General features: G+C 41.8%; 1 protein-coding gene across 1 annotated transcript in view; it reads right to left on the bottom strand.

The window, feature by feature from the left end:
* The window catches only part of dnah9l (dynein, axonemal, heavy polypeptide 9 like), a 40,942-nt gene extending 20,535 nt beyond the window's left edge, over positions 1 to 20,407 (bottom strand). Inside the window, exons 1-39 of the mRNA XM_053438820.1 lie at positions 20,303 to 20,407; positions 19,995 to 20,094; positions 19,441 to 19,652; positions 19,102 to 19,335; positions 18,637 to 18,804; positions 18,009 to 18,125; positions 17,628 to 17,765; positions 17,320 to 17,444; positions 15,120 to 15,315; positions 14,310 to 14,414; positions 14,037 to 14,228; positions 13,617 to 13,817; positions 13,180 to 13,515; positions 12,997 to 13,074; positions 12,863 to 12,918; positions 10,182 to 10,302; positions 9,924 to 10,093; positions 9,513 to 9,735; positions 9,295 to 9,411; positions 9,014 to 9,100; positions 8,761 to 8,919; positions 8,451 to 8,534; positions 8,185 to 8,343; positions 7,816 to 7,938; positions 7,062 to 7,184; positions 6,610 to 6,834; positions 6,295 to 6,513; positions 5,855 to 6,022; positions 5,501 to 5,626; positions 5,311 to 5,418; positions 5,086 to 5,217; positions 4,842 to 5,002; positions 4,083 to 4,239; positions 3,841 to 3,986; positions 1,966 to 2,082; positions 1,727 to 1,865; positions 1,322 to 1,414; positions 838 to 1,032; positions 223 to 300 (exon numbers count right to left, since the gene is read on the bottom strand). Coding sequence (XP_053294795.1) covers positions 223 to 300; positions 838 to 1,032; positions 1,322 to 1,414; positions 1,727 to 1,865; positions 1,966 to 2,082; positions 3,841 to 3,986; positions 4,083 to 4,239; positions 4,842 to 5,002; positions 5,086 to 5,217; positions 5,311 to 5,418; positions 5,501 to 5,626; positions 5,855 to 6,022; positions 6,295 to 6,513; positions 6,610 to 6,834; positions 7,062 to 7,184; positions 7,816 to 7,938; positions 8,185 to 8,343; positions 8,451 to 8,534; positions 8,761 to 8,919; positions 9,014 to 9,100; positions 9,295 to 9,411; positions 9,513 to 9,735; positions 9,924 to 10,093; positions 10,182 to 10,302; positions 12,863 to 12,918; positions 12,997 to 13,074; positions 13,180 to 13,515; positions 13,617 to 13,817; positions 14,037 to 14,228; positions 14,310 to 14,414; positions 15,120 to 15,315; positions 17,320 to 17,444; positions 17,628 to 17,765; positions 18,009 to 18,125; positions 18,637 to 18,804; positions 19,102 to 19,335; positions 19,441 to 19,652; positions 19,995 to 20,094; positions 20,303 to 20,395 — 5,781 coding nt within the window. The 5' untranslated portion in view covers positions 20,396 to 20,407. The remainder of the gene's footprint in view (positions 1 to 222; positions 301 to 837; positions 1,033 to 1,321; positions 1,415 to 1,726; positions 1,866 to 1,965; positions 2,083 to 3,840; positions 3,987 to 4,082; positions 4,240 to 4,841; positions 5,003 to 5,085; positions 5,218 to 5,310; positions 5,419 to 5,500; positions 5,627 to 5,854; positions 6,023 to 6,294; positions 6,514 to 6,609; positions 6,835 to 7,061; positions 7,185 to 7,815; positions 7,939 to 8,184; positions 8,344 to 8,450; positions 8,535 to 8,760; positions 8,920 to 9,013; positions 9,101 to 9,294; positions 9,412 to 9,512; positions 9,736 to 9,923; positions 10,094 to 10,181; positions 10,303 to 12,862; positions 12,919 to 12,996; positions 13,075 to 13,179; positions 13,516 to 13,616; positions 13,818 to 14,036; positions 14,229 to 14,309; positions 14,415 to 15,119; positions 15,316 to 17,319; positions 17,445 to 17,627; positions 17,766 to 18,008; positions 18,126 to 18,636; positions 18,805 to 19,101; positions 19,336 to 19,440; positions 19,653 to 19,994; positions 20,095 to 20,302) is intronic.
* Positions 20,408 to 22,309: the final 1,902 nt, after the last annotated feature.

Below are 22,309 nucleotides of genomic sequence, written 5' to 3'. Positions count from 1 at the left end.
AATACTCATCAGCAACGCAGCCTCAAAGAAAGACTGTAGAGAAGATACCTCTTCTATGTTTAATAGTCACAAATATAAAAGTAATTTCAAGCTAAAAATGTATGTATATAGGGTGTGAGGACATAATAAAGTGGCTATATGAGGTGGATTTAAAAATGAATGGTGAAATATTATAATGTATGTGGTTTCATGATACAAAAGTAATAATACAACAAAGTAAACCTGGCTCTTTCCAGTTCCTGGTCCACCTACTACAAACACAGAGTGCCTGACTGCCAGCAGCTCCTCCAGCTGGGTGACCTGCACACACAAAAAAGGTAAATTGTCTGTATTTAAATAGAGGTCTTCTAGTCCTTATGACCACTCACAGCACTTTACAGAACAGCTCTTGGCATTAACCCATTCACACACCGATTCATACAGTGCATCTTTGTGCAGCACTTTCCCTTTGAAAGGCGGCAATTTTGGGGTTCAGGATCTTGCCCAAGGACACTTCGGAGTGCAGAAGACAGGGATCAAACCCACCTTCTGGTTAGAGGACGACCACTCTAACCAAAAGGTCAGCAACATACCTATCTGATCTTATAATTACTAATGAATTCACATAATAACACACACAGACCCAAAATCATCTTCTATAAGTCTGCAAGGGAATTAAGTTCTGTGAATCTTCCTGCATGTCGACATGTGAAGCACGAACACCTTTTTGCACACCTTGCTGCTATAAACATATAAACACCCCTTGGAAACATAAACAAAAACTATTTTATATTACGTTTAAAATGTTCACAGAAAAGAGGATGAGCTTTATTTGAATATAATGTTGAAATGAGACACCTTAAGTATGAAGTTCTCCTCAGGCTGTAGGCGCAGTTCACTGACTGACTTGCGAACAGCGTTCTCCAGCTCAGGGTCTCTCTTCCTAGGAACGTCCAGCTGAGGAAACAGGTCACTAATTAGCCCCAGGAATATGGGCACATCACTGGTCACTATCTTAGGCAGGTTGAAGTCCCTCAGCGCACGCATCAGCACCTGGAGAGAAAAGCATACAATTTATGTTGTAATGCATAATAAACTGTTTAGTTCAGAAAATGCTAGGAACAAGAAAGGGCAATGGCAAAAAAATGAGATGAAGGATTTCTTTGGTTGGACCGACGAGAAGGAGTGTTAGCGTTGCTTTGCAGTCACCACTGGTAGTCGAGTTGGGACCAATAACAAAGATGAAGTGGAAAAATTTGTCATCATTTCCAAAAGTCAGCAACTAGATATGATATGATTCAGTGTAAATGACACCACAGATCAAGCAGAGATCCATGCCTACCTGCTCTTCAGGTCTGATGCGATCCTCTCGTTTCAGAGATCCTGCCACAACCAGCACCGATTTGATCGCTCTTAAACCCCAATCATAATGATCCTGACAGATGAGGGAATAAAGTTATGCAAGCCAGCCGTCAAACAATCAACATTTTATATGATGCCAACTACAATTTGAATGCTTTCCAAACAGGGAGGTAAAAGTTTAACTGAAATGTGGGAATAATGTTCCTGCATATTTTGAAGTTAAATGCACAGGTCACTGCTGATTCCTGTGAGAACCTTCTGAACCTAAACAAAGATCCTCATCCACATGATCATCTAAATGTGATTTCTTCTTTTTTAAATGTGTGTTCTAATTCTAAAGATGAGTTTCCTCCTGCGTCTTTACACATTGGTTTGATGGACGTACCTGTTTGGACAGTAGCTCTTTACAGAGAGTGTAGAGGCTGATGAATTTACGAGCAAGCAGACGGGCGTCTATGAATCCTTCTGCCACCAACATGATCTCACAGATCAGCGCAAAGTCGGGGATCACCATGGCACAGGGCCTGAACAGTTATCAAAGCTTTGTTGGTTTTAATTATTCACTTTTAGTATTAGTTAACTATTCCATTTATCATTTTCTCATTCTCTCTGTTTATATCAGACCTGAACAAAGCCTTGAGGTTCTCCGGGAGCTCAGCCCTGCCGGCGTATCCAGGATTCAGAGTGATGAAGATTCCCACTGTTGGCCGCAGCTCGATCTCCTCTCCCAGGAAATGGAACCTACAGTGCCTTGCATAAGTATTCACCCCTCTTGGACTTTTTCCCATTATGTACTGTTACTAACTGGAATTCAAATAGACTTAAATAAACTTTTTCCCGTTTGATCAACAAAACATGCATAGTACTTTGGAGGTGCAAAATAAATTTTATTGTGACACAAACAATAATGAGAACAAAAAAGTTGACATCTGTTGGGTGCATAAGTATTCACCCCCCTGTGTCAATACTTGGTAGAACCCCCTTTCGCTGCAATTACAGCTGCAAGTCTTTTGGGGTATGTCTCTACCAGCTTTGCACATCTAGAGATGGAAAGGTTTGTCCATTCTTCTTGGCAAAAAAGATGAAGCTCAGTCAGATTGGATGGAGACCGTCTGTGAACCGCAATCTTCAAGTCTTGCCATAGATTCTCTATTGGATTGAGGTCTGGGCTTTGACTGGGCCATTTTAAGACATTAACATTCTTTAATCCAAACCATTCCTTTGTAGCTCTGGCTGCATGTTTAGGGTCATTGTCCTGCTGGAAGATGAACCTCCGCCCCAGTCTCAAGTCTTTTGCAGACTGCATCAGATTTTCTTCAAGGATTTCCCTGTATTTGGCTCCATCCATCTTTCCCTCTATTCTGACCAGTTTCCCTGTACCTGCTGAAGAGAAGCATCCCCACAGCATGACGCTACCACCACCATGTTTCACTGTTGGGATGGTGTGCTCAGGGTGATGGGCAGTGTTGGGTTTTCGCCACACATAGCGTTTTGCATTGAGGCCAAAAAGTTCAATTTTGGTCTCATCTGACCAGAGCACCTTCTTCCACATGTTTGCTGTGTCTCCCACATGGCTTCTGGCAAACTCCAAACGGGATTTTTTATGGATCCCTTTCAACAATGGCTTTCTTCTTGCCACTCTTCCATAAAGGCCAGATTTGTGGAGTAGACGACTAATAGTTGTCCTGTGGACAGATTCTCCCACCTCAGCTGTGGATCTCTGCAACTCCTCCAGAGTAAACATGGGCCTCCTGGTTGCTTCTCTGATTAATTTTCTCCTTGTCCGACTCTTCAGTTTGGGTGGACGGCCTCCTCTTGGTAGGTTTGCGGTTGTGCCATATTCTTTCCATTTTCTTATGATGGATTTTATGGTGCTCAGAGAGATGTTCAAAGCTCTGGATATTTTTTTATAACCTAACCCTGCTTCATATTTCTCCACAACTTTATCCCTGACCTGTTTGGTGAGCTCCTTGGTCTTCATGATGCTGTTTGTTCAGTAATGATCTCCAACAAACTCTGAGTCCGTCACAGAACAGGTGTATTTATACTGAGATTAAATTGCAGACAGGTGGACCCTATTTACTAATTATGTGACTTGCAAATGTGACTTGTGAATGCAATTGGTCGCACCAGATCTTTGTTAGGGGTTTCACAGTAAAGGGGGTGAATACATATGCACTCAACACTTTTCAGATTTTTATTTGTAAATAATTGTGAAATCCATGTAATATTTCCCCCCACTTCCAAATGATGCACTATTTTGTGTTGGTCCATTACATAAACTCACGATGAAATAAATTTTAATCTGTGGTTATACCATGACAAAATGTAGAAAAGTCCAAAGGGGGTGAATACTTATGCAAGGCACTGTATATACACACAGGAACAACCACTGCTTACCAAAAATTGACGCATATAGATCATAGAATAGATTAGCCGACACAAGGGTGAATAAATATACATATAGTTTAGTTTACAAGTCTCTATTTCCACACATACCTTTGCTTCTTGTTCCGTACAGCATCCTGTATAGTCTTAACCTGAACAGCAACCACAGACAGCACTTCCACTGAGATCCTGTTGAACTCATCAAAGCATCCCCACACTCCTGTCTGAGCCAGACCTTTATAAATGTTACCTATGGACTGAGGACATGTGAAGGAGACACAGAGAGTAAGGTTGTAATCACGATAATGAAGTAAACCTAACACTACAGAACGCATCTGCACAGTCCACGATACCTTGTAGTCCATCTGTTCTGAGCAGTTGAACACATACACCATGATGCCCAGGGAGCGTCCAAGATCTTTAGTAGTCTCAGTCTTACCAGTGCCAGCTGGGCCTGAGGGGGCGCCACTCATAGTCAGATGGAGAGACTGGGTCAGGGTTATGTAACACCTAACAGAAGAGAGGTTGAGACACAAAACATTTAAGCTAAGACATGAGGAATCAATGAAATAACTGTGGGTTCAATGGACCTGTCTATTAATAGAAAATATGGATCTAGTTACTGGTTAATGATCTTGAATGTGGTTATATACTAAACTCACATTTATAGTTATTTGCATGGGAGCTACCTGCTTTCAACCACTGCAGAGCTTCACTGGAGAGCTTAAAGCAACATTGTTAGGTCAACTCCCATCAAGAAGGTCCAAGGTTTGAATCCCAGATTAGGCAGGGGCTTTTTGTGTGGCGTTTGCATGTCCACCATCAGTACTCTAACTAGTCCGAAGATTAGTTTTAGGTTAATTGGTAAGTATTCTGTGAGTGCCCAACATAATGAATTACAACCTGAGGCTGCAGAGGGCGCTGCTGCTCAGTAAAAGGTAAATAGTGTTGATTAAATGTTAAGTGCTCATAGTGACCCTGATTGACCTTGTTGCTTCACCCTGTACAAACAAAGGTCACATGCCAGCTCTCTCCTTAAAGAACACATCTTAAATAAAGCACACTGTCGGCATGTGTATTAACATAATGTGCTGAATGTACAGTATGTGTACCTGTCAGTGAGTGGAGTGATGACCAGCCTGTTAGTGTTCCCCAGGTACTCATAGCTGAACTGGAACTGGGCGTCACAGATGTTAACGCAACAGTGTCTGGTTTCATCATTCCAGCGATGACGAAGCTGGGACAACCATGCAAACGCCTGACCTGTCGTCACCTAAGAGACACCAAAAGAAAGGTCTAATTGTTAGGATAAAACTCATTCAGCCAAATTCTTTTCCGATGCAATATTAACTTTACCTTCTGAGCTACGAGATTGGCGACCACATCTCGAGCGTGGACATCGATGGTACAGACAGTCATAATTTTCTGTCTGTCTCCAGGAGTTAGATCCCCTAGCAGCATGTGGATCAGTGAGTTCAGCTGTATAATCTAGAAAACCACAAATGTATTTATCATCAATGGAGAAACAAACACATTCAACCGTCATTGTAACAATGTCTTTCTGTAGTGTGTTCGCACTACCTGTTTTCTGTTGTAGTCCTTGAGGGCTGTCTCAAATCCCTCCTCCACCCTGTCAAAGGCAATGCCCACATCTGTGGCCCACCACACCTGACTACCAGTTAACCCTACCTGCGAACAGACGCAGCAGACAACAGCTAGTTTCCTTGTTTTAAGTCAAAGTGTTAATTCTGCTGATTAAACATCATCATACCTGTGCGGGGTAGTCGAAGATCCACTGGTCTCGGGGTTTGTCTTCATAGGCAGCTACGGCCTCCTGGATCTCCCTCCGAACCGTGCAGCGCATGGTGCTCTCCAAGGCACCTAACCAACACTCTGCCTGCAGAAAGACACACAATGTCTTTAATAGATGAATACATATAAAAATCAGGCTGTGTGAAGTTTGAAATGGCATGAAGATTTTTACAAATGGAAAATGGATATACATACACATGTATACTGTGCTGTACAGTACTTATAATAAACAAAACTGATACATTTTTGATGGGGTTGGTGAACAGTGTCCTTGTAACTGCACACACGGAAATCAAATTGAGTTTTTCAGTACCTGTCCTTTACAGAGGCACGGTTCAGTGAAGGGAACATATTCTCCCTCTCGGCTGTACATCCCGATAGCAACTGCCTCCTCATCATCTTCCTCCCCTGCATTTCTGTCAGAGTCCTTGAAGCGAAGATCTGCGATGTTGTCAAACAGCTTCAGCAAATGCCTGGTGACCTTGAAAAAACACAACCACACAAACACTATTTACTTGGTTTACAAACCGTAATCTCCTGAATGAAATGTAAGGAAATGAAAAAATATGAAACAAATGAGATCACGTGAAATTTCCAATTTGTCTTTCATTGTTTATCTTTAATAATATTCTCCGCTCTGTAATAGTGAGACACAGCCTGAAGAATATATTAAACTGATAACTACAAATGGGTTTCTTTATGTTTTCCTTTCCCATTTTCCCTAGGAACCATCATTCTATTGTTATCTATTACCTGTTTGGGCTGTGTTCCCTTGGATACAATCTCCAGAAGATCTGAGGCCGACACAAAATAAAACCTGGGGAACGTGAGCCTCTTGGTCTCCAGGTACTCGGCCAGGGCCTTCTCACACAGAGACAGCCTCCGCTGCAGAGTCTCCAGGTTCTCCAGGAAGCCAGTATGGTTGGTCACCTCCACCACATTACTGTTCTGCACCACCTCAGTCATCAAGCCCTGGGTTAGGGAAGAGAACATTAAAACAAATAAAAATGGAGAGGAAATACAGTGTGATTGTATGGTTGTTGGCCCTGGGTGGTCCGTATATGGTACCTGGAAGTCAGTATGGATTCCCTGAAAGCGCTCTGCGTCGCTGGCCAGCTGGCAGCGGATGTCGTGGCTGTTGGTGAAGATGGCGTTAAGGTGGGCCCAGGTCCTCTGGACAGACATCCAGGAGGAGATGACTTGGTCGGCCAGCATCAGGTTCTTCTGCCATCCACTCACCTCTGCCTGGAAATACTCTACATACTTACTCATCAGGATGTTCTGCAGCTGCACCTGAAGAGTGATACAACCGCAGTGTTACAGGTATCTGTAAGATCACAGCCACAAATGAAAAATATTCTGCATTCACTATGAATTTATACCGTTCCGCTTTTTGCTCAGCTACCTGCCAGTGTGATGATATATATTAGGAAACATCATGTCACGACATACCCATTAAACTACTACAAGAAGGTACATATCATACACTTGAGAGAAGAAGCACAGTAACACACACTCACCTGGTTGTCCTCCAGTGTCTCAATCAGATTCTCATCAGCTTTGAGAAGAGGGGTTCCTGTGCTGGTATGAGTCTCATATGACAATGACATCACACTCCATGTCTGGGTTATCTCTGCCAAAACCTAAGCATAAGTAGAATGTTTCCATTTGAACTATCATAAAAAATGAGCTGTAGGATAAGGATACAGTTTATTGTTCATCACACATACCCATCCCCATCTCAAGTTTCACCTGGTTTTTTATCAGTCAACTAAAGGTGAATTAATCCTATCAAATTATATAACATTCTACTGATTCAAGAACACACTTAGAGATTCTTTAACGGTCAAATGTGTTGATGATATTGTAAACAGTTTAAGTTTTTGTAAATATTTCAAAAGTGCATTGTTGTCAACTGTGTTAAACGTTTGAATTCAATCTCTGGCTTCTCACTGGACAAGAGTCACTGGAACCCTCGGAATTGCGGGGACTCCCCTGTGATGTCACGCAGGAAGGAAAGCGAGACCAGCTCTGCATTTTCTTGCTTTTTTCCTTCTTCAACTCGCAGATCAAGCTTTAAGATTGTTTATTTTGTAATCTTTGCTGTGCTAAATAAGTTGATCTCTCACGTTGATGAGAGACATACTGACATGCTCAGTAAGGATTTGTCTGTTTTGTTAAGACTCTTTTTAAAATAGCTTTGACACTGCTGTATTGATGACTACTACATTAATATACAGCCCAGTATACTGTTACTAGTCTGTGTCTTCTTACCTTCTCTATGGCCATTTCCTTCACGGCCTTATCCACTATGTTTTTGACCTCGTCCTCCACCCGGTGAAGCTGTAATTCCAAAAGGTCCCCCAGGGTGGTGCCCTCCCCCATGACAAACCGGACCTGACAAACAAGACATGGCAACCATGAGTGGGATCATGTTTCAGAGCAGGATAATTGGGTTCCCTCAACTGTGCTGGTCACTTCAGGCCTGGAGGGGATAGTTCAATGATGGTACAGTACATGAAGGCTATTAAAGAGGACCATAACTTAGATCAATAGTGACACATGTACAGCGCAGAATGTGATCAGTAATGAAATACTATTGAATGAAGTGGTATGAGGCATTGAGGAGCATCAGTCTCATACCCCTGTGGTGTTCATGAGCTGTTGCCAGTGTCTCTCTCTGACTGCAGAGTTTTGCAGCTCGTTGATGGCTCTTAGAGACGTCAACAGGTTCTTAACAGTGGACTCCAGACCCATGTAGACGTCCCACACACGCACCTCCTTATCCAACATCTTCATCTCCTTTAGTGTGCAACAGAGAGGTAGTCAGACAGACAGTTTTACAGTTTGCTTCATCCCTTGCAAAGAATTTAAGATTTTATCCGTCTGTCAATGGGAGCTTGTCGTACTTTGGCGAATCGTCTGAGCTCCATGTCCATCTGCTCAACGTTGATCTCTTTCCATGGAGTCTTGGTCCAATCCTCTATACTGGTCTGCCATGGAGAGGAGAATGAAATATTCAATCTGGGATTCTCTGCTGATATTTACAGATGAAAAAAAAATTTCACATAAAGCCTAAAAGGAGGTCTAAGCAGTGTCAACTACAAAAACACGCTGTCAAATCCTGAGCCTCACTATGCTGCAATGTCGACATTGTGTTAATGGTCAATCTATGGAAGTCATAAAAAAATTAAATGCAAAACAATTGTTATTTTGTACCTTGACGAAGATGACCATGTCCCAGACTGCTTTGACCAGTATGATGTCGGAGCGGCACCGGCGCAGCTGCTTGTAGTCTGGGAAACTGACCTCAAATAGATCAGCTGTGTCCTGCAGCTTCTTCATCTCTGCCTCCATCAATGCTACTGATCGATTAGACTGGAGACAAGCACATTGGTATTAACAATGGAATTATTATTTTCAGGGTGTGACCAGCAACAAGTATTAGTTTTGAATTATCTTCTTATCTCACTTTATCAATCAGTTTATACGGCTCCTCCACAGCGATCTTGAAGATGGATTCAGTACGAAACTCTTCTCTGAACTGCTGTTGTTTCGCCTAAAATATGGGGAGAAACCAGGACATTCAGGATGTATAGATGCTCCAGGTTTATATCTGCTTTCACCTTGTGTGGGCTGTCAGTCATGTATAATGCAGGACAGAAAGTGATCAGCAGGTTTATATGTCAGATATTGAGCTCTTTGTTAGGGGCCGCCACATTGACATCCAACCCCCCTCACACACAGCCTCACCTCAAACCGCACACATTTCCTGCGAATCACTGAAACTTCATTTGACTGTAGAGGTGCCACTTCATGTTTGACTGCGAAGGCAATTTTCCTCAGACTCTTCCACTTCTCCGGCAGGTCCTGTGTTTTGTGGTGATATAGAAAGGAATGTAATGTACCAATAAATACACATATTCTGCTACCATCCATGGAATTGTATGCATCTTTGCAACGTGACACACTTCTAGCTGCCAGTAGACGCTCTCAGGCAACTGCTGTCCGTAGGTCTTGAGGAGCTCAGCAGTAGACTTGAGAGGTTTGAAGTGCTGTTCATTGCTGATCTGTCTGTCTCGTATGGCCATGAGGTGTCCCATGATGTCCACAAGACCTGCATAGTCGCCATCTGACACCTCGTTAGAGAGACCGTGGGCTGTGTTCTGGACAAAAGAGGATAATTCCCTCACGCTGTGAGATGGAGAGGACAAAGGAGGATATTAAGTTTCAGAGTCAAGGAAGAGGAAAAGGAAAAAGTGCGTGGAACGAAAATAAGAAGAGACTGTTAATTTTGCTTTGCTTAATTTCAAAATAATTGACTAAGTCTTTTCCAGCATAATACTTGTAGTTCTCGTTATTTGTGTGTGCTTATGTCTCACCTCTGCTTCACATGGTTCAGCAAGTGCTCCTTGAACATCCAGCTCCACTTCTTGATGACGTTCATCAGTGTGAGCTTGAAGGGTCTGATGTCGAGCTGCAGCCAGCCACAGAACACCCTCCTGTCCTCCATCTTGCTCACTCGCACATACAGAGACTCAAATAGGTTGATCTGGAATGAAGATGGATATAATTGAAAGATCGATACAAATAGTAAATTGTGCTTAAATACCTGAATATTAAAGGTTGGTGAAGCCCACCTGTTCTTTGAAGTTATCCAGTGTGGGTGGGTTCTTCTTTAGTTCATAATCGGCGTACAGCTCAGCTTCTTCTGTACTTAACACATGGCCATAGAGCAGAAACTGCCTCATGAATTCAGACCTGTGAAATGTAAGAAAAAGACTTTGGCCTTGCTTTATATTTATATTCTTTCATGTAATTACTAGGGCTGTGAAATGATTAAAATTTTTAATCAAATTAATCACAGGTTTCTATGGATTAATCATGATTAATCACATTACCGATTTTCTCGGAATATTTTTGTGAAAACAAGATTTATGACATTTAACTTTTCTTTTGTGCTGCAACTCAGCAGTTCTTCAGCAGTTATCATTGCTTTTCCATATGGAACATTAATATAATCTTCATCCTAAACAATATTCGGGCTCCTTAGCCATTGTGTGGTTGAATAAAACTTTTTTTTTTTTAAATCAAACAGAAATTATTTGAGCTTCTTAGCCATAGGATGGTTGACATTTTTTATATTTTTTGTCACACAACCATTAACCACACTATGATACAATCTAATGCCTCTAAAGGCCCTCTTAGCTACTCGTTCTTTAGCCAGTTGGTGAGGCAAACTAACTTGTTCAAATTCTCTGACAGTAAAGCTGACCGCTTCTTTTGCACAATGTGTCCTGCGAGTGAGTCTGGTTTGTCGCATTCCACTTGAACGCCCCTCGCCGACCAACACATGCTTCGCGTTGCGGTGGTTAGGCGGGTATTGCTACGGTGAAACGATAACGTCTTCTCGCAGAGTGTGCATATCACCTTGGTTTTACTGAATGTTCGATCTTTGTTTTTTTGGAACACGATCTTCCCGTCCAGAAGGTCCTCAGGTTCATCAGAATTATCAGAGCTGCCAACTTTTCAAAAAACCTTGGAGTGAGATTTTGTCGGGGGTGACCAACATTTTGCCGCGCACACAGCCACACACGTTGGTGGCTCAAATATCAGGGAATTGTTGGAATTTGGCGTTGTATCCATGTTGTTCTCTGCATTCTGGTGGCCTTTGGGGCCCGAAGTCGTTGATAGGAGCGGCCGACTGGAGATGGACAACATTGGTTACATTCTGTGACGCAAAGACATAGCTGAAGGTCCACCCCCAGGAAATGTTGGTTTAAGTAGATGTTGTTTCCTGCATTCTAGTGGATTTTTCGGTGGTATGCTAAAGATGTGCAATACCTGAACTTCTTCTGATTCATGTTCATCTGATCATGACTTGTAGGGCCTTCTAGCCTTGAGCTGAACATTCAACCAGAAAACTATTGTTGTGCCTCAATGACCACAATATAGCCTAATTAATAGACCTTTGTTTAAGATTTGACCAAGGTAGGTTGATTGACATTTTGATTACAATGGTTTTCAACTAATTCTGAACTGAAACCTAACCTATATTTTAAATAATTGTATTCTTAAGAGCAGTTAATGATTTATGTTCGCCTCCCACAACACTTTCCATCAGACAAAAAAGTGCAACAAATAAAGTGCTTAAACAGTAGCCTTTTTAAGCAACACAATGGACCCTCTTCCCCAAAATAAAATTTGTCTGGAGCCGCAAAACATATTTGATAACAAAGCTAATAAAGTTTTATATAAAGTTATACTATACTAAACTATGGTTTGTTGCATTTATGAAATTATCGAACAACAATAAAGAAAACTGTTGACATTTGATTGATATTTTTACCTGTTACAACAAAGGAAAAACCAAACGCTTATGAAGAGAAGAAAATACACAGGCAAGTGTCGGCCTACTTTGAAATAAATTAAACACAGACCTTTGTAGGGTTATTTGAGTCCTCCCCGTATTTGTGGAAAATGTATGAAATAAGAAGTACCCTATTTTTAAATAAATAAAAACATAAAGCTGCAGCCTAATAGCTTAAAAATATATATTTTAGTTGGCGAAATATTTAAACGAAAAGTGAGAGCAGGTCAGGCTGGAGGCGGACACAGAAACTGCAGCTCGGTAGAAACCAACTGCAGCTTCTGCTCTGATCAAGACGCTGAGCTCTGATCAGCTGAGACCAGAGAAACTCTGTGTTTTCACTGTTTCCACTGAGCAGCCGGTGAGTCAGTGACCAGCTCCTTCACGTGAAGGAGCTCTGGTCTTGTGTCTCTGAGCGAGTGCGCGGGGCGGGGGGCGGAGCCTCGGGACCGGTGCGCTATCTGGGGCACACACACGCACACACACACACACACACTCGCCCGCTCCTGGTACTTCATGACGGCCTGATACGATGATGTTTTAAAAAATGATCGTGACTTAGTCAACCACCAACATTTTCGTCTCGTCTCGTCAACAAGTTAAAATAGATTTAGCTTAAAAGATCCAGGTTTTTTTTGGCGTGAGAAATTGGATGTGTGGCGTGAGTACGTGTGAAAACATGCAAAAGCGTGTGTCACACGGCGGAAGCGTGAGAGTTGGCAGCTCTGGAATTATCCATGTTGTTTGTTTGTTTGAATGGCAGCTGCCGTCTGACTGCATTAGAGCGGCAACTAGTGCAGAGGCGGCGGAATTGGAAGGTCCTTCTGCGCATGCGTTAAATGCGTTAAAAAAAAAAAAACGAATTAATCCTGTAATTTAATCATAACGCGTTAACGCGTTATTTTTCACAGCTCTAGTAATTACACATAGCAACCGAAAGCCACATCTGACCTGTCATCAGTCCAGAGGTATCGGTAGCTGGCAAACGATCCCTGGTATTCCCTGGCCTGAAAATCAAAGCGGTCTTTCCAATTAGAAGCATGTAAGCCCAGTAAACGAGTGTGAGGGCAGAAACCAACATATACCTTAGTGATAGCTGCACGTGCCCGAGAGCGGATTACATGGCACATTTCCGTCAAATCCTCCATCTCACTTACGTCGCCCTACAAGATGAGGACACAAGACAGGGGGAAGTTGTGGTGTTAAAGACGTTTATATTGACAAATGGATGCACAGGGTACAAGCCATTAATTTAATCTGTACAACACCTGATAGTTATCCAGCCCTTTATGATTGGCCACTCTGGGAATGAAGGACGCCACATTTGTGATGTTAGTAACCGTCTTATCCACAATCTCATAGAAGTTACCACATTGGATTAAGTCCAGTGAGGGGTCAAAGGTCATCTCATTGCTGTTGAGTACCAGCTTCACTTCAAACAGTGGTGTGATACGCTGGGCTGCATCTGTGTTGTCCATGAGGTACTGCAGGGAGCAGCGTACTGCAGTGGAGAAGCCTGTCAGGATCATACGATCCACATAGTCTGTGTAGCCCCTCCACTCACTGCTGTCCAGGTCTGTCACGCCCAGCAGAGACTGGTTCTCCTGGAGTGCAGTGAGGGAGATAAGGAAGATGTTAACCTCTACACTGTCAGAACGAGTCCTTTTCTTTGGAATCACAAATGAGGCGTGTGAATATGCTATACCTGCAATAGTTTGTGTATCTGCTCCCCTGTACTGGTGATGAGAGCATGCTGTTTGGAAACACTCTCTTTAATGTCAGAGAAGAGGAGGAGGGTTGAACCACAGCTCTTTCTGGTGATGAAGGCCCGGTGGCTGAATTTACCCATAAGAGCCTGGATAGCTTCCACATTAGCTTTGCTCCTCTGGACACGGCTGGAGATGCCCTAGCGATGGCAAAAAAGAGAACAACCGTAAAACAACCAGTTTTCTACAAAGGAGGTACCACGTAAGGAGAATAACAGGTTTCATGCTACATTTGTAAGCAACACATACTATCAAACCAACTCTAAGATGAACTACGAGTTTGTTTAATATTTTCTCAACATGCATCTGAGATGATCTTTAATGAGCATTAACATGTGTAGGCTTTGAATGTTCAGTACTTTGACCATGTCCCTTGTGCTCTGAATGTAGTCCCACAGGTCATCCTGAGCCCACGTAAGCTCATGGAGGGTCGGTTCGAGCTGAAGTTTTGTCTCGTCCATCTTATCTTTCACCAATCCCACCTCCACAGCCAGGATGGTGCTCTGGAGCTGGTTGTACCACTGGGTCACCAAGGTCAGCGTCTGTGTGTGCTGCATCATACAAAGGGTGTCGTCAAACCCAGCTCAACATATATACAGCCAGCTCCCCAACTCAATGTCCAGTGGACGCACCATGTAGAGTTTCTCCCGTTTGGAGTAGAGATGGAGAGCGGCTTCAGGAATGTTTTGGGTCTTCAACATGCTCAGATACTTCACCTCTCTCAACACTGATGTCAACTAGGAAAGAGTGGAGGGGAAAATGTAGTTAATCTAAAGTTAATGTTGTTTCTTTTTCCTTTACCTCTGTGGGAATAGTACATCTGATTTGATAGGATAAGCATCATGAATCATAAAATGGAGGTGCTTGTTTAGGCTTATGAATAGTTGTGAGGTAGACACGTAGATCAGTCATTGTTGAAAATTATTGAAAATTGACATTAAATGGTACATTAGAAGAACGGTGTATAGTACATCAGATAGGTTGACATATTTATTGCTGCCTTGCTTTTCACAGAGAACATTTTCTGAGCACATTTGCTAATTCTGTGAATTTGAGACACACCAAAAACTGGATATTGGAAAAAGAAAGTGAAGCAATAAAGCCTGTATTAATTCACAAAATAATATTTTAAGGAATTTAGTGGAAGCTTATTCAGTTTTGTATTGGACTATCAGAGATACGTTACAGCAGGAATGTATATCTAGCTGATCTGCATCATAAATATGGTATAACTTCAACTTACCAAATTTAAATACAGAATGTTTTGTACTATAAAATTATATATAGTAGTTTTATGTTTGTCCATTATCTTATCTGTGAGCTTGATGACTGTTGGCACACTTCTGAACCAATTCCACATCAAATAAAAACATTTACACTTTTTTTTAGCTCCATTAAAATGTTGAATGCGTTTCTTGGTGGTGCATCGTCTTTGTGCTTACAGCGGGACTGAAGTTGACCTGGAACAGGCCTGTGTCGGTGTCCAGGGTGAGCAGCGGTTCTTTAAGGTGGGTTTGACAGATTTCCTCCAGACCCTCTGTCCACTTTGAGAACAGCTCCTCGTCATGCTGGTCCATAACCTCCAGAACACGCTCGCACTTCTTGAGGACAGCGTCTGCTTCAGCACCACCCAGAGGCCTGGAGGGGAGTGAGGGAAACAGGCTTCTTTTACAGTGCCTTGCATAAGTATTCACCCCCCTTGGACTTTTTCCCCATTATGTACTGTTACTAACTGGAATTCAAATAGACTTAAATAAACTTTTTCCCCTTTGATCAACAAAACATGCATAGTACTTTGGAGGTGCAAAATAAATTTTATTGTGACACAAACAATAATGAGAACAAAAAAGTTTACATCTGTTGGGTGCATAAGTATTCACCCCCCTGTGTCAATACTTGGTAGAACCCCCTTTCGCTGCAATTACAGCTGCAAGTCTTTTGGGGTATGTCTCTACCAGCTTTGCACATCTAGAGATGGAAAGGTTTGTCCATTCTTCTTGGCAAAAAAGATGAAGCTCAGTCAGATTGGATGGAGACCGTCTGTGAACCGCAATCTTCAAGTCTTGCCATAGATTCTCTATTGGATTGAGGTCTGGGCTTTGACTGGGCCATTTTAAGACATTAACATTCTTTAATCCAAACCATTCCTTTGTAGCTCTGGCTGTATGTTTAGGGTCATTGTCCTGCTGGAAGATGAACCTCCGCCCCAGTCTCAAGTCTTTTGCAGGCTGCATCAGATTTTCTTCAAGGATTTCCCTGTATTTGGCTCCATCCATCTTTCCCTCTATTCTGACCAGTTTCCCTGTACCTGCTGAAGAGAAGCATCCCCACAGCATAATGCTACCACCACCATGTTTCACTGTTGGGATGGTGTGCTCAGGGTGATGGGCAGTGTTGGGTTTTCGCCACACATAGCGTTTTGCATTGAGGCCAAAAAGTTCAATTTTGGTCTCATCTGACCAGAGCACCTTCTTCCACATGTTTGCTGTGTCTCCCACATGGCTTGTGGCAAACTCCAAACGGGATTTTTTATGGATCCCTTTCAACAATGGCTTTCTTCTTGCCACTCTTCCATAAAGGCCAGATTTGTGGAGTAGACGACTAATAGTTATCCTGTGGACAGATTCTCCCACCTCAGCTGTGGATCTCTGCAACTCCTCCAGAGTAACCATGGGCCTCCTGGTTGCTTCTCTGATTAATTTGGTAGGTTTGCGATTGTGCCATATTCTTTCCATTTTCTTATGATGGATTTTATGGTGCTCAGAGAGATGTTCAAAGCTCTGGATATTTTTTTATCACCTAACCCTGCTTCATATTTCTCCATAACTTTATCCCTGACCTGTTTGGTGAGCTCCTTGGTCTTCATGATGCTGTTTGTTCAGTAATGATCTCCAACAAACTCTGAGTCCGTCACAGAACAGGTGTATTTATACTGAGATTAAATTGCAGACAGGTGGACCCTATTTACTAATTATGTGACTTGCAAATGTGACTTGTGAATGCAATTGGTCGCACCAGATCTTTGTTAGGGGTTTCACAGTAAAGGGGGTGAATACATATGCACTCAACACTTTTCAGATTTTTATTTGTAAATAATTGTGAAATCCATGTAATATTTCCCCCCACTTCCAAATGATGCACTATTTTGTGTTGGTCCATTACATAAACTCACGATGAAATACATTTTAATCTGTGGTTATACCATGACAAAATGTAAAAAAGTCCAAAGGGGGTGAATACTTATGCAAGGCACTGTACATAACTTTTATGTTTTGACCAGAAATCCACGTTTTGAAAAGAAAACCACATATTGGTATATTTATTCCAGAATATGATTAACATTGTTTAAAAAGAAACTGATACTTACTATATTAAGCTGATATGAAGAATAAAACATTTTAAAGACAAAAATAGATAATAACAGTGAACATTGCAGGTGAGACGAAGATATCCGAATGTGTTTGCATTGGAATATAGACAAGAGTCAAATTCATGTGTTTTAAAGTGAGTGTCCGAGAGTATTGATGAGTTCTACTTGTGTTTCTGTCAGTATTTTATGGTTACCAGGACAACAGATCTGCTGGATCACAAATCACACTGGAGTGGAGTAACTGTGTGTGTGTGAGTAGAGAGATTCCTCACATGTAGGCCAGCTGGCAGAGGTTGCTCCTGTTTGTGAGGATGCGGCTCCGAAGCTCCTGAGACAATTTGAGGTTTCCAGCCACTGGCGGCATATTTTTCCCCAGGACGGCACAGCCTGAGCGCAGCTGAGAAAGAAAGGCTTCATATATTTGGTTTATGACTGAGACATATTAATTCATCTCTAACCACACATGTTTCGCCAAGTTTATGAACCATGTGTCTCATAATGAGCTTATGGTGACTTTCCAATTATAACATTATTTAATAAGGTTATTGGCCATTTAGAATAATAATTCCTGTTCTCTTACCGCTTCTCTGTGTTGATCAAGTATAAACTGACATTGGTCTATTTCCTGGTTGAACATGGTCAACAACATGTTGTAGTTCGGAGAGAACAGCTGGTGGATCCCGGGTCTCTCGAGAAGGGTGCCGAAAATCTTTAGCAACTAGATGGGACAAAAAACATAATTTTAAAAGCACATTTTAGACCATACGTGGTAACGACTATGAGATTTCCTGACTTTTAATATCAAACACCAACAAGTTAAAATTCCCAATAAGAACAGAATGCTGCATGTGAGTATAGTTTTTTACCATGTTAAGTGTTCTCCATGTTCTGTGCCTTGAGGGTCTGAACGGGCATATGTAAAGAATGGAATTTTTTGGGACTTCAGGTGTAACAGACATACCTTAAAGGTTGACTTTAGATTTTTGGAGTGGTGGAAAGCCAGATTGAGGACAGTCCCAAGCCTCTGGTCAAAATCTCTGTTCTGCTGCATGAAGTACCTGTAGTGTCGCACAAAATCCTGGACACAAAATGGGATTAGACAGGTTGATATTTTCAGCCTCTTTTCTGAAATATAAAGCTTCCAGTCCTCTTTTATTGTAAGGCAAGTTTTATAATATAACTTTTGGAGCAGAAATATCAGCAGTTGATCAGAATTTGCTGGAACAACACACTTACAACTAATTATATGATAACACTGATCAATTTCTGATTGAGTTCCAGTTCAGATTAGCTGAGTCACAGTGGCAGATGTTGTAAAATAGCTGTAAAATATCTAGTAAATTAAATATTGATGCACCGACAAATTATGACCGCTGACGTTGGTTCTTGTGTGTTGCTCAGCAACCACTTTGCTTTCTCACTTTTCAATTACTCTACTGCTGGGCAGAAAAATAACATCTAATTATTTGGTTTGGTTGTGCCTGATAATTCCACTTACAAATGGCTGTGAATCACACCCCTCTGGGGATAATTAATTAAATAGCAGTGTGATATCAAATACAACTCTACAATCTCCATATAGGTCTCACATCGCTGGTGTAGTCCAGGGGGTCGTATTTGCCCTCTCTGAGAGCCCGCCAGCGCTCATGAAACTCCTCGCTCATGCTAAAGACCATCTCACTGAAGACTTTCCCTCTGGATCCACCCAGCTCAACCTTCTCCAGCTTCAGAAAGTCCAGTGCTGATGTAAAAAGTTCCTATATGAGAGGAGAAAAAAACTACTGATGGGTCAGGGTGGGGGAAAGATTGTTAAAAATACTTTTTATGCTATGGCAGTTTTTCTGATACAATAAATATATGTGTTTAAAATGAATATTCTGCAGTTTAATTGATACAAAATGTGTTAAAAATATCAAAAAATCATGTCTTCACAAGATGAATTGTGTAAGCATCTTATTTATGGAATAACAGTCAATAAAACCAACCAAAACACAGACACACACACACAAACATACTGTACAATTGACAGGAGTTATGCTTGTCAACCTATGTACCTCAATCATGAGCAGCCTTTCAATGATGCGGTCTGAGCGCTGGAACACAAGTGTAGCAGGAAAGTCCCACAGTTTTACATTGTGGCTGTGTCTGTAGTACTCAGGGATCCGTTGGCGGTGAGTGTGAAACAATTGCCTGAAGGTGCGTAGAACTGAGATTGTTATCTGGACCCTCTCCAGCCCCTCTTCAAGCTCCATCTTAAACAGTTCCTCTGGGATGAGGTAGGCAACGGCCTGAGGAAAAACATAATAAGTTGGTTGAACAGTTATTCAAGTCACCTAGTTCTTCAGCCTTTCTTTCAATGTCTTTCACATCAATGTAAAGATCTAGGAGTTTACCTTTTCAATGACCAGGTTACAGAACTCCTGCAAGAGGACCACCATACGTTTCGGAATGCAGTAGTACTGGGAATGGCTCCAGATGAGACAGAGAGTGTGGAAGAGAGGAGGCAGCAGAACGTCGACTTGAGGGAAGGTCCTCTCCTCTAAGCTGCTGATCAATCTCCTCAGAGGGCGTAAATACAGATCTATGTCCTCTGCTTCCAGCACAGCTATAATGATCATAAACAGATATACTAATATATAGCATGTCCGTAATGCGGTGGCAATTTAACTGAAATAAAATCAATCAGGGGACTAATAGCTGTGTTTTTAGATTTTAAGCAAATGTGATTGCTTGTTGCCCATCATTACTCAATGAGCATGATGCCACAAAAAGTAAAGGAAAGCTGCACTCGAGGATACATATAAAATCCAGAAGAAGTTATCTGATTAGATGTGAATCAATTTTCTACAAAAACAGAAGCTGCTTATATATTTGGAGAATTACATTAAGGAAAACTAAAGGAGAAAACAAAACATCCCTAATAAAAAGATTAGTAATGCTGATCTACCTTCATTGACTTCGAGGCAGACATCATTAAAGGAGGAGTAATAACTACTTTTGACGCTCCTCAGGATCTCCATGATCCGCTCCACTTTGGGGCTCTGGATCTGAGAAGGAAATCGTAGTAGGATGTAGATCACCTGTCATGCAACATTTTCAGAGTGCTCTAAGGCAAACTGTGGACCAAAAATCTATTAATATCAATATCTGACATTGCATTAATACATTCTGTAAACTGAAACACCACAATGGGAACAGCCACACCAGTTCACAATCTGAACTGATTGCACAACTTCCACAGAACCAATCTCTTACCTGTGATTGGATGCCCAGCAGGTTTTCTCTATGAGTGGCCCAAAACTGGAGCTCGACGTTGGGGCCTGGGTGGTCTCCATGAAGCAGCATCATACCAGAGTCCTTCTTCAGGACATTCCATATCTGCCCAGACCACTGAACTATTATTGTTTCTATAGAGTATAACAATCCATGGTCCAGTGGCCAACCAGTGGGGCTGTGAGAGACCGAGATAGATATGACAATGTAGGCAGTGGCATGTGGAGTCAGCAAACGAAGAATAGGACTAAAGTATTATTTCACTTGTAAATCCGTTGTAAAGAAGTTAGACACAATCAACATTGACTGTAACAAGACATCAGAGACATTATTTAAGGGTGTTCTCACGAAATTATTGGAGCTGTAATTCAGCCATTCTCAAGGGGGGCTCTCAGCTTGGGCCTCAGGCAAACAATCCGCAGCTTCAAAATTTAATGCTCGTCTATTTCAGGTGTTGTGTTACAGGTGCTTGGAGCGGAACATAGGCAGAAAATAAAAGTTTAATATGTAATGTCACTTATTATGGACATTTTATTTGCTTTTCCACACACAAAATTAACAAGTATTATGAAATGGAATATGACATATATATGTGTTTAAGAAAAAGGAAAAGTCAGCTCAATTGTCATTATAGCACTCACAATTTGCCCCTATTAAATATTATTCAAATTAAAGAAGTTACACCTAACCCTTGTTCATGGTGACCTCGACTGTCTGCATGTCAAGCTTCAGAAGATTTTACTGAAGAATATTTGAAAAAATTAAAGGGAATGTTGGATTCATTTTCAATATGGTAATCATAACTTGCTCTTGTTATTATATTATTATTTGTAAAAAATAAAGTAATATACAGGTGAAATATCTGTGTCACCTATCAAGGATTTTTCTCTTGATATCTAATATGAGCTATAGTGCCATTATGAAAAAGTAGCCAACTTTCCCTTTAAGTTTTGTTAAAAAATGTAATAATGTCATTAGACTTGTTATGTCTTCCGTAATAAGTGTCATTACACTTAGCACGTTTTACTTCGCCCTTGTTTCCGCACCAAGGTCCTTTACCGTAAGAGCACGTATAGACGCCAATCAATTTTTTAAGTGCGGCTGGGGTGACCGAGTATCCACAAACTAACTACAGAGCAAATGGCAAAAGCAGCGGGGACAGGTGTTCACTTCGCACCGGTTCAAACGACTATTTTACCACCGAAATGTGGTAAGTAACGTTTTATCAGGAAATAAACAACTAGAAAAATATATTTTAATGTTAACGTTTACGAAAAATTTACGAAGAGAAAAAAATGTCAGAAATGCGCCATAGAGAAAAAAGTAAGCTAGCAGTTACTCAGCTGTTAGCCAAGACTAGTTTCATTCCGCTTCTGCTCCTGACACGTCCAGTTATCTGCTCATTAACACACGCACACACGCACACGCACACTACACACACACAATACACACACTCACCTGAGGGCGATGTCGTGGGGTCGAGCCCGCTCCACGCTCAGAGGCAGCGGCAGCAGCGTGTGTCCCTCGGCGCGGCCTCTCAGGGTCACCACCCGGCTCCTCAGCCTCTCCAGGTGCCGGTGGATGTCCTCGCACACCACCTGAGGCCAGGCCTCGTGGTTCAGGCCGGTGGACAGCACCGGCAGCAGCACCTGAGCGCGCAGTTGTCACACAGGCGGTGGTGTGGACACAGTGGTTACAAGCACAATATTCTGGGCCCTGTACACCAGGAGCCTCTGTGGGCCCCCGTCCTCTCTCGACTTATGATTTCATAATTTATTTTTTACACAAAAAATAGAATCAACTTTACAAAGGGATCAGTCGTGTTTGCTCGGCTAGTCACCAATAAACAGTACATAACAACTTTGGTATAAGTAATAATGATCGGATGTGCTTAACGCATTTCAATCCTCCTTTCTCAGACTCGTTTTGATGCCCCCTGCATCATTGTTTGAGATGGACACTCATTCACACTCACACGCACACAAAAAC

The sequence above is a fragment of the Pleuronectes platessa genome, chromosome 13 (assembly GCF_947347685.1).
Source record: "Pleuronectes platessa chromosome 13, fPlePla1.1, whole genome shotgun sequence".
Lineage (NCBI taxonomy): Eukaryota > Metazoa > Chordata > Actinopteri > Pleuronectiformes > Pleuronectidae > Pleuronectes > Pleuronectes platessa.
The sequence above is the reverse complement of the archived record's forward strand: the minus strand, read 5'-3'. Positions and strand labels throughout refer to the sequence as shown.